This window comes from Salvelinus namaycush, chromosome 1, assembly GCF_016432855.1.
Source record: "Salvelinus namaycush isolate Seneca chromosome 1, SaNama_1.0, whole genome shotgun sequence".
NCBI classification, from domain to species: Eukaryota; Metazoa; Chordata; class Actinopteri; order Salmoniformes; family Salmonidae; genus Salvelinus; species Salvelinus namaycush.
Genome location: NC_052307.1, coordinates 1,707,369 through 1,724,704, shown reverse-complemented (window position 1 = coordinate 1,724,704; position 17,336 = coordinate 1,707,369). Strand labels below are relative to the sequence as shown.

General features: G+C 42.5%; 1 protein-coding gene across 1 annotated transcript in view; it reads left to right on the top strand.

The window, feature by feature from the left end:
• The window catches only part of LOC120053515 (sodium-dependent phosphate transporter 2-like), a 34,610-nt gene extending 20,358 nt beyond the window's left edge, over positions 1-14,252 (top strand). Inside the window, exons 6-7 of the mRNA XM_039000651.1 lie at positions 3,192-3,434; positions 13,597-14,252. Of these exons, the coding sequence (XP_038856579.1) occupies positions 3,192-3,434; positions 13,597-14,252 (899 nt within the window). The remainder of the gene's footprint in view (positions 1-3,191; positions 3,435-13,596) is intronic.
• Positions 14,253-17,336: the final 3,084 nt, after the last annotated feature.

Sequence of the window (17,336 nt, the reverse complement as noted above, 5' to 3'; positions counted from 1 at the left end):
CCTATCCACTTGTCTCTAAAAATGTACTCGCTATGACTGTGATATGTGTTTGTCCCATCTAGCTATCTTAAGAGGAATGCACTGACTGTGATATGTGTTTGTCCCATCTAGCTACAGTGTCTTAAGATAGCTAACTAACTGTAAGTGGCTCTGGATAAGAGTGTCTGCTAAATGACTCAAATGTCCAATGATATTCTAGATCTATATTTCTGTGTGTGTGCTTATCATCAAAACAGTGTGTATATGCCAATCAAGCCATGAACTTTCTCAACCTTTTAGTCTCTTGACCGTCCATCTACTCATGATGATTACAGTCGTTTTTTAATTGCTTGTTTTATGTTGGTGCTTTAGAGCCCTTTGAGAGTTGAATATATATAATTATTAATATTATTATAATTAATAGTAGTATTATTAATAGCAGTATTAATAGCAGTATTGTCGATAACATTATTAATAGCATTATTAGTATTATCAATGGTATTGTTTATAGCATTATTCAAATTATTAATATTATAAGTATTAATAGTATTATTTATTATTATTAGTATGTATTATTAATAGTATTATTATTAATACCATTATTACTATTAATAATAATATTATTTATATTATTATTAATAGTATTGTTTATAATTATTAACAGTATTGTTTATTATTATTAACAATTATTATTATTATATATTATTATTATTACGCATATTATTATTGTTAATTGTATTATTATTGTTAGTAGTATTATTTATTATTATTGTTAGTATTATTTATTATTATTGATAGTATTATTATTGTTAACTTGTAGTGTCATGTTAATGGGGTTCTAACATGGCTGTTATAGAATGTTGTAGTGTCATGTTAATGGGGTTCTAACATGGCTGTTATAGAATGTTGTAGTGTCATGTTAATGGGGTTCTAACATGGCTGTTATAGAATGTTGTAGTGTCATGTTAATGAGGCTCTAACATGGCTGTTATAGAATGTTGTAGTGTCATGTTAATGAGGCTCTAACATGGCTGTTATAGAATGTTGTAGTGTCATGTTAATGGGGTTCTAACATGGCTGTTATAGAATGTTGTAGTGTCATGTTAATGAGGCTCTAACATGGCTGTTATAGAATGTTGTAGTGTCATGTTAATGAGGCTCTAACATGGCTGTTATAGAATGCTGTAGTGTCATGTTAATGGGGTTCTAACACGGCTGTTATAGAATGTTGTAGTGTCATGTTAATGGGGTTCTAACATGGCTGCTATAGAATGTTGTAGTGTCATGTTAATGGGGCTCTAACATGGCTGTTATAGAATGTTGTAGTGTCATGTTAATGGGGTTCTAACATGGCTGTTATAGAATGTTGTAGTGTCATGTTAATGGGGTTCTAACATGGCTGTTATAGAATGTTGTAGTGTCATGTTAATGGGGTTCTAACATGGCTGTTATAGAATGTTGTAGTGTCATGTTAATGGGGTTCTAACATGGCTGTTATAGAATGTTGTAGTGTCATGTTAATGAGGCTCTAACATGGCTGTTATAGAATGTTGTAGTGTCATGTTAATGGCGTTCTAACATGGCTGTTATAGAATGTTGTAGTGTCATGTTAATGGGGTTCTAACATGGCTGTTATAGAATGTTGTAGTGTCATGTTAATGGGGGAGATAACATGGCTGTTATAGAATGTTGTAGTGTCATGTTAATGAGGTTCTAACATGGCTGTTATAGAATGTTGTAGTGTCATGTTAATGGGGTTCTAACATGGCTGTTATAGAATGTTGTAGTGTCATGTTAATGGGGTTCTAACATGGCTGTTATAGAATGTTGTAGTGTCATGTTAATGAGGCTCTAACATGGCTGTTATAGAATGTTGTAGTGTCATGTTAATGAGGCTCTAACATGGCTGTTATAGAATGTTGTAGTGTCATGTTAATGGGGTTCTAACATGGCTGTTATAGAATGTTGTAGTGTCATGTTAATGAGGCTCTAACATGGCTGTTATAGAATGTTGTAGTGTCATGTTAATGAGGCTCTAACATGGCTGTTATAGAATGCTGTAGTGTCATGTTAATGGGGTTCTAACACGGCTGTTATAGAATGTTGTAGTGTCATGTTAATGGGGTTCTAACATGGCTGCTATAGAATGTTGTAGTGTCATGTTAATGGGGCTCTAACATGGCTGTTATAGAATGTTGTAGTGTCATGTTAATGGGGTTCTAACATGGCTGTTATAGAATGTTGTAGTGTCATGTTAATGGGGTTCTAACATGGCTGTTATAGAATGTTGTAGTGTCATGTTAATGGGGTTCTAACATGGCTGTTATAGAATGTTGTAGTGTCATGTTAATGGGGTTCTAACATGGCTGTTATAGAATGTTGTAGTGTCATGTTAATGAGGCTCTAACATGGCTGTTATAGAATGTTGTAGTGTCATGTTAATGGCGTTCTAACATGGCTGTTATAGAATGTTGTAGTGTCATGTTAATGGGGTTCTAACATGGCTGTTATAGAATGTTGTAGTGTCATGTTAATGGGGGAGATAACATGGCTGTTATAGAATGTTGTAGTGTCATGTTAATGAGGTTCTAACATGGCTGTTATAGAATGTTGTAGTGTCATGTTAATGGGGTTCTAACATGGCTGTTATAGAATGTTGTAGTGTCATGTTAATGGTGTTCTAACATGGCTGTTATAGAATGTTGTAGTGTCATGTTAATGGGGTTCTAACATGGCTGTTATAGAATGTTGTAGTGTCATGTTAATGGGGTTCTAACATGGCTGTTATAGAATGTTCTAGTGTCATGTTAATGGGGTTCTAACATGGCTGTAATAGAATGTTGTAGTGTCATGTTAATGGGGTTCTAACATGGCTGTTATAGAATGTTATAGTGTCATGTTAATGAGGTTCTAACATGGCTGTTATAGAATGTTGTAGTATCATGTTAATGGGGTTCTAACATGGCTGTTATAGAATGGTGTAGTGTCATGTTAATGGGGCTAATTGTTAATTGTATTATTTATTGTATTATTTGTATTATTATTATTGTGTAGGTATCATCCTGACACAGTCTCCTCACTGGTCAGGCAGAATAACCGCCTTGTCGCGGTTCTTTAATGAGTTGCGACAGTATGTGTGTACAGTGTGTATGTGTGTACAGTGTGTATGTGTGTACAGTGTGTAAAAGTGTTGTCACCGTCCCCCCGGTCAGGTCGAATAAAGAAGGAGCGAGCTGCCCTGTCCAGGATCTCAGATGAGTCCTTAGGACAGATCCCTGAGGAGGAAGAGGAGGAGCTTCCCGTGTTCAAGGAGCTACCGGGCGCCAAGGGGACAGACGACGCCGTGCTGCCGTTAACGGGTGGTACCGGAGGAGAGTCGAGGAGAGGAGAGTCCACCGGAGAGCTCAACAGCCTGGCCAACGGAGGCACTGTCCTGCCCAAAGGACGCGTCTATGGTCAGTCCCATGATAAATGGTTATCTACAGGTAACTGCCAGAATAAAGGGAACACCAACATAGTGTTTTAATAGGGTGTTGGGCCACCACGAGCTGCCAGAACAGCTTTAATGTGCTTAGGCATAGCTTCTACAAGTGTCTGGAACTCTATTGGAGGGATGTTCACAGTCCTTCCATGAGCCATTCCATAATTTAAAATCAAAGTTTATTTGTCACGTGCTCTGAATACAACAGGTGTAGACCTTGGTGTTTTGTTGATGGTGGTGGAAAACACCGTCTCAGGCGCAGCTCCAGAATCTCCCATAAGTGTTCAGTTGGGTTGAGATCTGGTGACTGAGAGACACACACACACACACACCCTTTAAACCCCCTATGCTCATTTGAGACCCCTCTTTTCAAAGTCACTGAGATCTCTTTTTCTAGCCATGATAGCCAAAATAATCGGCTAATTTGTATCCCTCATTTTCCCAAGTGTTTCCTTTATTCTGGCAGTTACATGTACATCTGTTACTTCTATGTTTTATATGCCCATATATGGTTATATATGTATCCACACATAATTACATACAAGTACATACAGTGAGGTTTGAAATTATTGACACCATTGATAAAGACGAGTAAAAATTGACTATATAAAAGAAATAATTCAAATATTGACATACTTTTGGTCATGTAGTGTATGTGGACACCTGCTCGTCGAACATCTCATTCCAAAATCATGGACATTAATATGGAGTTGGTCCCCCCCTTTGCTGCTATAACAGCCTCCACTCTTCCTGGAAGGCTTTCCACTAGATGTTGGAACATTGCTGCGGGGACTTGCTTCCATTCAGCCACAAGAGCATTAGTGAGGTCGGGTACTGATGTTGGGCGATTAGGCCTGGTTCACAGGCGGCGTTCCAATTCATCCCAAAGGTGTTCAATGGGGTTGAGGTCAGGGCTCTGTGTAGGGCTGTGCAGGCCAGTATGCGTTTGTACTTGCCTTTAACCAAAGCCAAAGTGTCAAATCGTTACAACTCTGAAGTTCACAAGAAATGTTATTCAATTCAAAATGGTGGCTAGATATTTCAACTCTGTATGGCACACATGAATTTCTCACTGAAGATGTTTTAAGGCTGCTTTGAGCCACAGCTCATTCTAGCTACGTTAACAGTCTAATCGCATCACATTATTGTGTTGGCGAGACGGTATGGTATCGAGAATCCTCACCGCCAAGTGAGGAATCGTGTAGTGGTGTCGTTTAATGTGAGGCTCAGTCTATATAGGATTTTGAAAGTCGTGTCGTGTCCACACTCTGGGAAAGGAGATTAGCTAGCTACTCTACCGTCACAACCAAGAGGATGCATAGAGGAACAGCTTAGGTAAGTGTCCTTTTTTGTCTTGTAATTTCATATTTAGAAGGTGCATTGAAACAAGTGCCTAGCATGATTATATAATTTCTAGCACAACCAACTAGCTAGCTAGCAAGCTATATAAATGATGAACTGAAATGATCTGCTCTTGAGGGGATCACTATGGTAGCTAGCTATGGCTATTCTCAAGAACTCAAAAGTGCATTCAAGTGGCTTGGAAATACAATGGTATTGCAAAAGGAGGAACATAATTAGAAAGATAACCTTTTGTCATCATTTTGATGTAGCCAGCTTGACATTAGATGCAGTACAACGTTAGCTAGCTAGCTAAGATTGAGGGAGACCACTGAATTTTAGCTAGGTAACATTAGCATTGCTATCTATTTTTTGATTAACTTTGCTAGCTAATGACAACATTGCAATCCATTTGACGACATGATGGCGGCAAAGTTGTTTCCTACTAAATGTCGTTATATTTTCAGGCCACTAAAGTGTTATCTAGACAAAAACAGTCATAGCCTCCATCTCTCTCAACTTTTGGGCACTACTATGTCGCCGCCGGCAGAGCTTGAGAACGTTCCTAATAATAGCATGATGCGACCCAGTGACGGAGGTGCAACTTATAAATAGCAACATTTGTTTCGCATTTTGTCTATTTTGCCCAGCTCTGGCTGTGTGGGTGTGTGCCTGCCTGTCTCCCTGTCTGTCTGTCTGTCTGCCAGCTTGTCTGTCTGCCTTTCTGCCAGCTTGTCTGTCTGTCTGTCTGCCAGCTTGTCTGTCTGTCTGTCTGCCAGCTTGTCTGTCTGTCTGTCTGCCAGCTTGTCTGTCTGCCAGCTTGTCTGTCTGTCTGCCAGCTTGTCTGTCTGTCTGTCTGCCAGCTTGTCTGTCTGTCTGTCTGTCTGTCTGTCTGTCTGTCTGTCTGTCTGTCTGTCTGTCTGCCAGCTTGTCTGTCTGTCTGCCAGCTTGTCTGTCTGTCTGCCAGCTTGTCTGTCTGCCTGCCTGTCTGCCAGCTTGTCTGTCTTCCTGCCTGTCTGCCAGCTTGTCTGTCTGTCTTGGCTTTCCAGATGGAGGAGTTGTGGTGGCCACTGGAGGTCAACTTTAATACTGGATCACATGTAGGAGGAGCTTATCATCATGAAGTTGATCTATAACAGCTAATAACAAGTATCCTATATTAGGTACTACTACAGTGCTAGCTAGCTAGCTAGTACATGTACATATGGATTTACAATGCTAATCGTATTTCATTAATATACAGGGTCCACTTTGACCCCAAGGGAACAATCCAGACTAAGAATTTGCAAAAGGTAAGATCATAATGAATACTAGTATTTTATGGACCGAGTGGACCTGATCCTAGATCAGCATTCCTACTCTGATGGTGAATTCTCTCTCTCCCTCATCCTGTCTATACCTTCAGATTGACCCTCTGGTCTATGATTAGTAGATGTGGTTGAGTGGACATACAGATCTGGGCTTAGCCTAGCAACAGCATCTCTTCTCAACTATTGGCCGGGATTTATTTGTTTATTTATTTGACATCCAATCACCATGAGCGATGCTTTATTCTACATTCAACACTTCTATTGCAGGAGAGGTGAGCACCTATCAGATTCCCCCCTGCTGTCCTTCACTCCTCGGTCTGGTGACCACCCGCTGAGGCCCAGGGAAGAAGTCCGCCAGCCGAATTCAGAGACAAGTTCATCGCCATGCAACGCTCTACTGACCGAGGTAGACTATGCTTTGAGAAGCAACTGACTGACAGGTAGTCAGAGACACACACACACATTTGACTTGACCTCATTTTGACATCACACTACATACAGATACGCTCCCTTTCCTTCCCATTCATCTCCCCCTGTCTACACCCTAGGTGTCACGTGGTCTCCTATCTCCTTCATAGTGGCCTCAGCTGGACCGCACCGCACCGCTGTTTACACCTTATACCACCCACCACTGCGACCTGTATGCTCTAGTCGGCTGGCCCTCGCTACATATTCGTCGCCAGACCCACTGGCTCCAGGTCATCTATAAGTCTATGCTAGGTAAAGCTCCGCCTTATCTCAGCTCACTAGTCACGATAACAACACCCACCCGTAGCTCGCGCTCCAGCAGGTATATCTCACTGGTCATCCCAAAGGCCAACACCTCATTAGGCCGCCTTTCCTTCCAGTTCTCTGCTGCCTGTGACTGGAACGAATTGCAAAAATCGCTGAAGTTGGAGACTTTTATTTCCCTCACCAACTGTAAACATCTGCTATCTGAGCAGCTAACCGATCGCTGCAGCTGTACATAGTCCATCTGTAAACAGCCCACTCAATTTACCTACCTCATCCCCTTACTGTTTTTATTTATTTACTTTTCTGCTCTTTTGCACACCAGTATCTCCACTTGCACATCATCATCTGCTCATTTATCACTCCAGTGTTAATCTGCTAAATTGTAATTATTCGCTCCTTTGGCTTCCGGGTGGGTTACAGTTTACAATCTCCTTTTGCTTCCATCCACCTCATATCTACTCCCTTCTCATAGTCTCCTGAGGGTCGGGAAAACTAAAATAGATTAGTTGAAAAGGTACACTGTTAGGATGGGATTAGATGAATCCTAAACTAATTAAAAATATTTAAAAAATAACACATTCTTCTGAAGGAGCTGATGTTACATTCTAAATTAAATGTTATTATGGTCGGATAACTTACAACAGTGAATGACTCCATTCCCTCAGCGAACAGTACCAGAGACTGTAAGGGGAGATGTTGCCTGGTTAGAAGTTTACACCAATTATTCTTTAAATAATTTTTTTTTTTTTTTTTTTTATAGTTAATTAGTTTAGGGTTCATCTAATCCCATCCTAACAGTGTACCTTTTCAACTAATCTATTTTAGTTTTCCCGACCCTCAGGAGACTATGAGAAGGGAGTGGGTCACCTGACCAACACCATTGCTGTGTGTGGTTCCAACTCCAGCAGCTCCTTTTTTAGGTGCTCCAGTTGACCTGTTAGATCTGAAACGGTCCACTATCAGCCAGGTGAGGAAGTCCAGAGTGGTTCACCTGTCTTAAGACACTGCATCTCAGTGCTAGAGGGTGTCACTACAGGCCCTGGTTCAATACCGGGCTGTATGACAACCGGCCGTGATCGGGGGAGTCCAATAGGGCGGCGCACAATTGGCCCAGCGTCGTCTGGGTTAAGGGAGAGTTTGGCCGTCATTGTAAAATAAGAATTTGTTCTTAACTGACTTGCCTAGTTAAATAAAGGTTCAATTAAAATGTTCTCCCAATGAAAGGCTGTTGTGGCACCAAAATATCTGACATTTTAAGGTACCCCTGAAAATATGAGTGCATTAAAATGCCAACTATGGACAAGCCATGTTTTCCTGTCATCCAGAATCTGTAATACATTCTAAGTTAGGATCCTTATCCTCACCTTGGTGGGGGGGGGGGCTATTATACAGTGTAGCTCAGTTCTGACACGCCCCCAACATACAGCATGTGCCACTGTTTTATCATGACGACGTATATCATAAATGATGTGCTTCTGTGTCCCTTCTAGAAACCACAAATCTTCCTCCCTTCAAATCTTCCTCCCTCATCCTACCATAACTGTCCTGCAGGACTCGACTCCCGACTACTGAGGTTCCACTCCGACCAACGGTGTTTCATTGTCTGAACATTTTAACCACCGTCCGTCCGTCCACGATATGAGCATCTTACTTAAACTACTGTTTCTCTCTCTCCTTGCAGTTCACTCCCTCTGGCGCTGTATAACCTGTAGTCCACCCTGGGGTTTTTGGGGGGTCGTGTTACCTCTGTTAGGGCAGTGCAGGGAACAGGAGGTTGTCCGTGGCGCTTGGCTCCAAGGAAAACGAACGTCGGTCCAAACTGCAAATGTCAGAGCTGTGGAGCTCTGGTTGGAGAGAGCTCGTAGTGGCGTCCCTCCTAACATAGTTGGCATTGCATTTCAGGGTTGTCGGCTGTTTTTGTTGTTTTTTTAGTTCTTGCGCCACTTCCCCCTCGGCGTGATGGTGGCAGGGGTAAGGTATTTACGAATATGAGATGTAACGTAACTTATTGCTTTGTACTCCCAGCTATTTAAAGTATTGATTGAGTAGGGCACAAGCCACCATCCGGGTATGTCTCAGACACACAGACCAAGGTAACAACAGTGACTAGGTGTGTGGGATGAATAACGGACTCTATTGGCCACTTTGAAAAGGGAGGAAAGAATATTCCTCTTCAGACTGACAACTCTCCCAACAAATCACGTGTTTGGGTGGATGGGGCTTAAAATGCAGGCAGGAATTGAGGGGAAATCGATTATTGGAGTTTGTACCGGATGAAAAGTGATTGCATTCGTTTTGGAACCGTCTCCCGGGTGTGAGCCAGATGCCCAATTCAAAGCAGACGGAAAATCCGGCTCAAAACAAACGTGATGTAGCTTAGACTAGATTCATCGCGTGTAGTAATGAATAGGTTTCTGTGTTTTCACATGCAAAAGTGATTGCTTTTGATAAAAAAAACGCCTTCTGCCTCGCCAAGTTTGAAAATGTTAACATACGACATCTCGTTTTTGGATGATGCTCCATGCTCCTTGTTGACAACATGGCCGAGCGGCGCAGATTACTGTTCTATTTGAGAAGGGTGTTCCTCCCTCACCAATTTTGCCCGTTCACGTCACAGGCCATAGACCGGTGCACCGCGGTTCAGGTTAATAGAATTGACTGATTGTTGCTAGGGCAACAAGCGGATGTCCCAACTCCTCCCTTTCCGCTATGCCAAACTGACGTTCTTTACGTACAGACGTGTAACCCGGAACGCCGGTACGTTATAGGAGGCTGCCTGTCTGTCTAGAGACACTACCATCTGGGTATTATTGATTAATGACTGTTAGTAATGGCTAATAAACAGAAAGTGCCTGTGGTTTTAATCTTGTCAATTTAAAGAGAAACTTGTAATAAAATTATATATTTTTGATAAAGTGTTGTCTGGTCCATTTGTAATGCTCAGAACTCATGGTCCAACACAATAGGTAGCGTGTCACGAACGTGTGGTTGAAGTGTTCCCCCTCAATAAACAGGAACTGCCATTTTAGGTAACCCTATAGGCCGCAGGTGTTACATAGTCATATGGCCAATAATGTATTCTGTAAATATAATTACAATACAGAAATGAACGTGCTCTTCATTGAAATTCTGTCAATCTTATGTTGGATACCATATTTATGAAAACCTAGTTGCACACTTCTTAAATTGTAACACCAGTGCCTCTTTAGGGTAAGAATGACTGTAACCTTTAGGACAATTAATGGTTTCAAATTGGGCAATATTTATATGACCCCCTTACAAACAAGTCCATTTTTAACACAATCTTGCCTGTATAAACCTTTTATTCTTCCCGTGTGCATGCCGGGATGAGTGGTAGTAGTAGTGTGCAGATGTCATTGGTCTATTTTAATAAATCCATTGAGCATATAAAGTGCATTCAGAAAGTAGTCAGACCCCTTGACTTTTTCCACATTTTGTTACGTTACAGCCTTATTCTAAAATAGATTAAATATTTTTTTAAATTATCATCAATCTACACACAATACCCCATAATGACAAATCTAAAACAGGTTTTTAGACATTTTTGCAAATGTATTACAAATAAAAAAAACAGATACCTTATTTACACAAGTATTCAGACCCTTTGCTATGAGACTCGAAATTGAGCTCAGGTGCGTCTTGTTTTCTATTGATCATCCTTGAGATGTTTCTACAACTTGATTGGAGTCCACCTGTGGTAAATTATTGATTGGACGTGATTTGGAAAGGCGCGTACCTGTCTATATAAGGTCACACAGTTGACAGTGCATGTCAGAGCAAAAACTAAGCCATGAGGTTGAAGGAATTGTCCGTAGAGCACCGAGACAGGATTGTGTCGAGGCACAGACCTGGGGAAGGGTACCAAAAAATGTCTGCAGCATTGAAGGTCCCCAAGAACACAGTGGCCTCCATCATTCTGAAGTGGAAGAAGTTTGGAACAACCCAGACTCTTCCTAGAGCTGGCCGCCCGGCCAAACTGAGCAATCGGAGGAGAAGGGCTTTGGTCAGGGAGGTGACCACTCTGACAGAGCTCTACAGTTCCTCTGTGGAGATGGGAGAACCTTCCAGAAGGACAACCATCTCTGCAGCACTCCACCAATCAGGCCTTTATGGTAGAGTGGCCAGACGGAAGCCACTTTTCAGTGAAAGGCACATGACAACCCACTTGGAGTTTGCCAAAAGGCACCTAATGGACTCTCAGACCATGAGAAACAAGATTCTCTGGTCTGATAAAACCAAGATTAAACTCTTTGGCCTGAATGCCAAGCGTCACGTCTGGAGGAAACCTGGCACCATCCCTATGGTGAAGCATGGTGGTGGCAGCATCATGCTGTGGGGATGTTTTTCAGCAGCAGGGACTGGGAGACTAGTCATGATCAAGGGAAAGATGAACGGAGTGCTCCAGAGTGCTCAGGACCTCAGACTGGGGCGAAGGGTCATCTTCCAACAGGACAACGACCCTAAGCACACAGCCAAGACAATGCAGTAGTGGCTTCGGGACAAGTCTCTGAATGTCCTTGAGTGGCACAGCCAGAGCCCGGACTTAAACCCGATCAAACATCTCTGGAGAGACCTGAAAATAGCTGTGCAGCGACGCTCCCCATCCAACCTGACAGAGCTTGAGAGGATCTGCAGAGAAGAATGGGAGAAACTCCCAAAATACAGGTGTGCCAAGCTTGTAGCATCATACCCAAGAAGATTTGAGGCTGTAATTGCTGCCAAAGTTGCTTCAACAACGTACTGAGTAAAGGGTCTACATACTTATGTAAATGATATATTTCAGTTTTGTATTTTTTGGGCCGCCTTTCCTTCCTGCTGCCAATGACTGGAACGAATTGCAAAAATCTCTGAAGCTGGAGTCTTATCTCTCCCTCTCTAACTTTAAGCATTAGCTGTCAGAGCAGCTTACCGATCACTGTACCTGTACACAGCCCATCTGTAAATAGCCCAAACAACTACCTCATCCCCGTATTGTTATTGTTATGCCAGTAGGATACTAGTAAAGGGTGCTGCCTAGCAACCATCAAGAGTTTAAGACCTTTAAGAGCGTACTGCGTGCCAATTCCACCTCAACATTACGGCTACATTTCATACTAAGCCGGAGGCAGAACTTTACCGCAATCATGACTAGGTTGGTTGGCGGAAATAAAAGTAAGCGGCTTTGTCGCCGGCAATACCTTTCAGATATAAAGCAAAGTAAAGTCGTCGGGATGATAATGTTGGCGGAAAAACGTCTTGGTTTGAAAGTTGTATCTCCATCACAGGTTACCAAGGGTACAATAAGGGTACATTGTTAACTTAACTTGATTGTTTAACTGTTCAGATTGGGCATGACAAATCAATTAATTAATTATATCCACGTTGTGTTATTTACATTCCACCTCACACAACCTTTTCATTTTGCAGTAGCAAGAAAGAACTTGAATGTAGGATTTTCCCCCTTGTGAAGTAAGATGTATCTTTTTTCAAGCAACATATATTGTTCAAGCAAATAGTGTAAATAGTAGCGTACTGGAGGGGCAGAGCAAGCAGGTGGTTTCCATTAGTCACAAAGTCAAAGTTGTCTATATTGTAAAAATTCATAAACAAAAATGTGCTTTTTTTGTCCCAAAAAAACTTACACACCTGTTAATTGAAATACATTCCAGGTGACTACCTCATGAAGTTGGTTGAGAGAATGCCAAGAGTGTGCAAAGCTGTCATCAAGGCAAAGGGTGGCTACTTTGAAGAATATCAAATATATATTTTGATTTGTTGAACATTTTTTGGGTTGCTACATGATTCCATATGTGTTATTTCATAGTTTTGATGTCTTCACTATTATTCTACAATGTAGAAAATAGTAAAAATAAAGAAAAGCCCTTGAATGAGTAGGTGTGTCCAAACTTTTGACTGGTACCCTATGTGGCCATAAATTACTTTTCTGTATGGGGTGGGCCCGCTGAGCTAAAGCCTTAAGGTCGCAGACAAGGCTGCTTATCACGCGAGTAGTTCACTGTAGAACCACCTTTGCTAAACCTATATTTTATAGTATAGTACAGTATTTAGTATATTATAGTATTTCTTATAGTATAGTATTTCTTATATCCTTAGTTTTGTATAGCTATCCCCCTCCCCTCTCCAGGGCAGACCCACGCCATGCATATACACTGAGTACACCAAACATTAAAAACACCTTCCTAATATTGAGTTGCACCCCTCCCTTTTCCCCTCAGAACAGCCTCAATTCATCGGGGCATGGACTCTACAAGGTGTCAAAAGCGTTCCACAGGGATGCTGGCCCGTGTTGACTCCAGTGCTTCACACAGTTGTCAAGTTGGCTGGATGTCCTTTGGGTGCAGTTCTTGACACATTTAAACTGGTGCGCCTGGCACCTACTACCATACCCCGTTCAAAAGCACTTACATCTTTTGCCCATTCACCCTCTCTCTGAATGGCACACATACACAATCCATGTCTCAATTGTCTCAAGGCTTGATAATCCTTCTTTAACCTGTCTCCTCCCCTTCATCTACACTGATTTGAAATTGATTTAACAAGTGACATCAATAAGGGATCATAGCTTTCACCTGGATTCACATGGTCAGTCTGTCATGGAAAGAGCAGGTATTCCTTATGTTTTGTACACTCAGTTAATATGATAATATTGTAGTATTAGTATAGTATTTCTATGTAGTATATAGTATAATATAAGTGTTGTATTGCTCACCCCCCTCCTCCTCTCTTCAGGACGAACCCACTCCATGACCAACGGTACCCTGTCCATGTCCAAATCCCCGCTGTCCAACGGCAGTTTCACCTTCGGAGGGGAACACATCCGCAGCGACGGTCAAGTGTACCACACGGTTCACAAGGACTCTGGTCTCTACAAAGACCTGCTCCACAAGATCCACCTGGGACGGCTGGAGGACGACCACTCCGCCCCCACGCCAGACAACAACTACCGCCTGCTGCGTCGCAACAACAGTTATACCTGCTACACGGCCGCCATCTGTGGCATGCCGGTCCAGCCGCTGCTCCGCTCCGAGTCCCGCGAGGCCCGAGAGGCACGAGAGGACAGTGAGAAGCTGGTGGGGGAGGGGGAGAGGTCTGGGAGCGTGTCCTACACCAAGAAGAGGGTCCGCTATGATAGTTATTCATCGTACTGTAACGCCGTGGCGGAGGCAGAGATCGAGGCGGAGGAGGGCGGCGTGGAGATGAAGCTGGCGTCTGACCTCGGGGGCGAGGAGGCAGGGGCGCCCGGGGCTCCCGTCCCACTGGATGACTCTGCAGAAGAGGACGAAGGGGATAAGGACAAACCGACCGTCTACCTGCTCTTCCACTTCCTGCAGATCCTCACCGCATGCTTCGGATCTTTTGCTCACGGAGGCAACGACGTCAGGTGACTAGGATTGCTAAATTCCTGAAACTTTCCAGAAAGTTCCCAGGTGTTCCAGAAATCTGTTTTTTTCTCTCCAGAATTTTCAGTTTCCAGAATTTTCCAACCCTACAGCTGACTACCAGTCAACACAATTACTATTCAATGTGTTCACACAACTAACATTCACCTCATTTGCCATATAATCCATAAAACTAGTGTCAAACAGAAAGGAAACTGCCTGTTACACTGACTTCCCTCTCAAACAGGAAGGAAACTACCTGTTACACTGACTTCCCTCTCAAACAGGAAGGAAACTACCTGTTACACAGACTTCCCTCTCAAACAGAAAGGAAACTACCTGTTACACTGACTTCCCTCTCAAACAGAAAGGAAACTGCCTGTTACACTGACTTCCCTCTCAAACAGGAAGGAAACTACCTGTTACACTGACTTCCCTCTCAAACAGGAAGGAAACTACCTGTTACACTGACTTCCCTCTCAAACAGGAAGGAAACTACCTGTTACACTGACTTCCCTCTCAAACAGAAAGGAAACTGCCTGACACTGACTTCCCTCTCAAACAGAAAGGAAACTACCTCTTACACTGACTTCCCTCTCAAACAGGAAGGAAACTACCTGTTACACTGACTTCCCTCTCAAACAGGAAGGAAACTACCTGTTACACTGACTTCCCTCTCAAACAGGAAGGAAACTACCTGTTACACTGACTTCCCTCTCAAACAGGAAGGAAACTACCTGTTACACTGACTTCCCTCTCAAACAGAAAGGAAACTGCCTGTTACACTGACTTCCCTCTCAAACAGGAAGGAAACTACCTGTTACACTGACTTCCCTCTCAAACAGGAAGGAAACTACCTGTTACACTGACTTCCCTCTCAAACAGAAAGGAAACTGCCTGTTACACTGACTTCCCTCTCAAACAGAAAGGAAACTACCTGTTACACTGACTTCCCTCTCAAACAGAAAGGAAACTGCCTGTTACACTGACTTCCCTCTCAAACAGAAGGAAACTGCCTGTTACACTGACTTCCCTCTCAAACAGAAAGGAAACTGCCTGTTACACTGACTTCCCTCTCAAACAGAAGGAAACTGCCTGTTACACTGACTTCCCTCTCAAACAGGAAGGAAACTACCTGTTACACTGACTTCCCTCTCAAACAGGAAGGAAACTACCTCTTACACGGACTTCCCTCTCAAACAGAAGGAAACTGCCTGTTACACTGACTTCCCTCTCAAACAGGAAGGAAACTACCTCTTACACTGACTTCCCTCTCAAACAGAAGGAACCTGCCTGTTACACTGACTTCCCTCTCAAACAGGAAGGAAACTACCTGTTACACTGACTTCCCTCTCAAACAGGAAGTAAACTACCTGTTACACTGACTTCCCTCTCAAACAGGAAGGAAACTACCTGTTACACTGACTTCCCTCTCAAACAGGAAGGAAACTGCCTGTTACACTGACGTCCCTCTCAAACAGGAAGGAAACTGCCTGTTACACTGACTTCCCTCTCAAACAGGAAGGAAACTACCTGTTACACTGACTTCCCTCTCAAACAGGAAGGAAACTGCCTGTTACACTGACTTCCCTCTCAAACAGGAAGGAAACTGCCTGTTACACTGACGTCCCTCTCCCGCTGCAGTAACTACCATTCATCATAACACAACTGCCATATCATGTTATCCATAAAACTATAAGTTCCAATGAGTTATTCATAAATCTGTCATTCAACATCTTCTACCCCCTGCAGTAACGCCATCGGCCCATTGGTGGCGCTGTGGATGATCTATGAACAAGGCGGGGTGATGCAGGACGCTGCCACCCCCATCTGGCTGCTGTTCTACGGTGGCGTGGGCATCTGCTGCGGCCTCTGGGTGTGGGGGCGCCGGGTGATCCAGACCATGGGCAAGGACCTCACCCCCATCACCCCCTCCAGGTGAGAGAAGGGACGGACGGGGAGGGAATGGGGGGAAGGGGGTGGGTGGGAGGATGACATGCATTTGAATACGCGCACACAGCATTCAAATACAGTTCAATATAACACAACTACTAATTACATCACAGAAAAATCACAGATAACTAAACAAATACACACACTTGCATCATGTTCACAGATTCATATACTCAGTCATTCACAGATTCATATACTCACTCATTCACAGATTCATATACTCACTCATTCACAGATTCATATACTCACTCATTCACAGATTCATATACTCACTCATTCACAGATTCATATACTCACTCATTCACAGATTCATATACTCACTCATTCACAGATTCATATACTCACTCATTCAGATTCATATACTCAGTCATTCACAGATTCATATACTCAGTCATTCACAGATTCATATACTCAGTCATTCACAGATTCATATACTCAGTCATTCACAGATTCATATACTCAGTCATTCACAGATTCATACACAGATTCATATACTCAGTCATTCACAGATTCATATACTCAGTCATTCGCAGATTCATATACTCAGTCATTCACAGATTCATATACTCAGTCATTCACAGATTCATATACTCAGTCATTCACAGATTCATATACTCAGTCATTCACAGATTCATATATTCAGTCATTCACAGATTCATATACTCAGTCATTCACAGATTCATACACAGATTCATATTCTCACTCATATATTGACTGAACAAAAATATAAATCCAGCATGCAACAATTTCTAAGATTTTAGAGTTACAGTTCATATGAGGAAATCAGTCAATTTAAATAGATTCATTAGGTCCTAATCTAAGGATTTCACGTGACTGAGAATACAGATATGCATCTGTTGGTCACAGATACCTTTAAAAAAAAAAGGTAGGGGCGTGGATCAGAAAACCAGTCAGTATCTGGTGTGACCACCATTTGCCTCATGCAGCGTGACACATTTCCTTCACATAGAGTTGATCAGGCCTGCAGAATGTTGTCCCACTCCTCTTCATTGGCTGTGTGAAGTTTCTGGATATTGGTGGGAACTGTAACACGCTGTCGTACAGGTTTATCCAGAGCATCCCAAACATGCTCAATGGGTGACATGTCTGGTGAGTGTGCAGGCCATGGAAGAACTG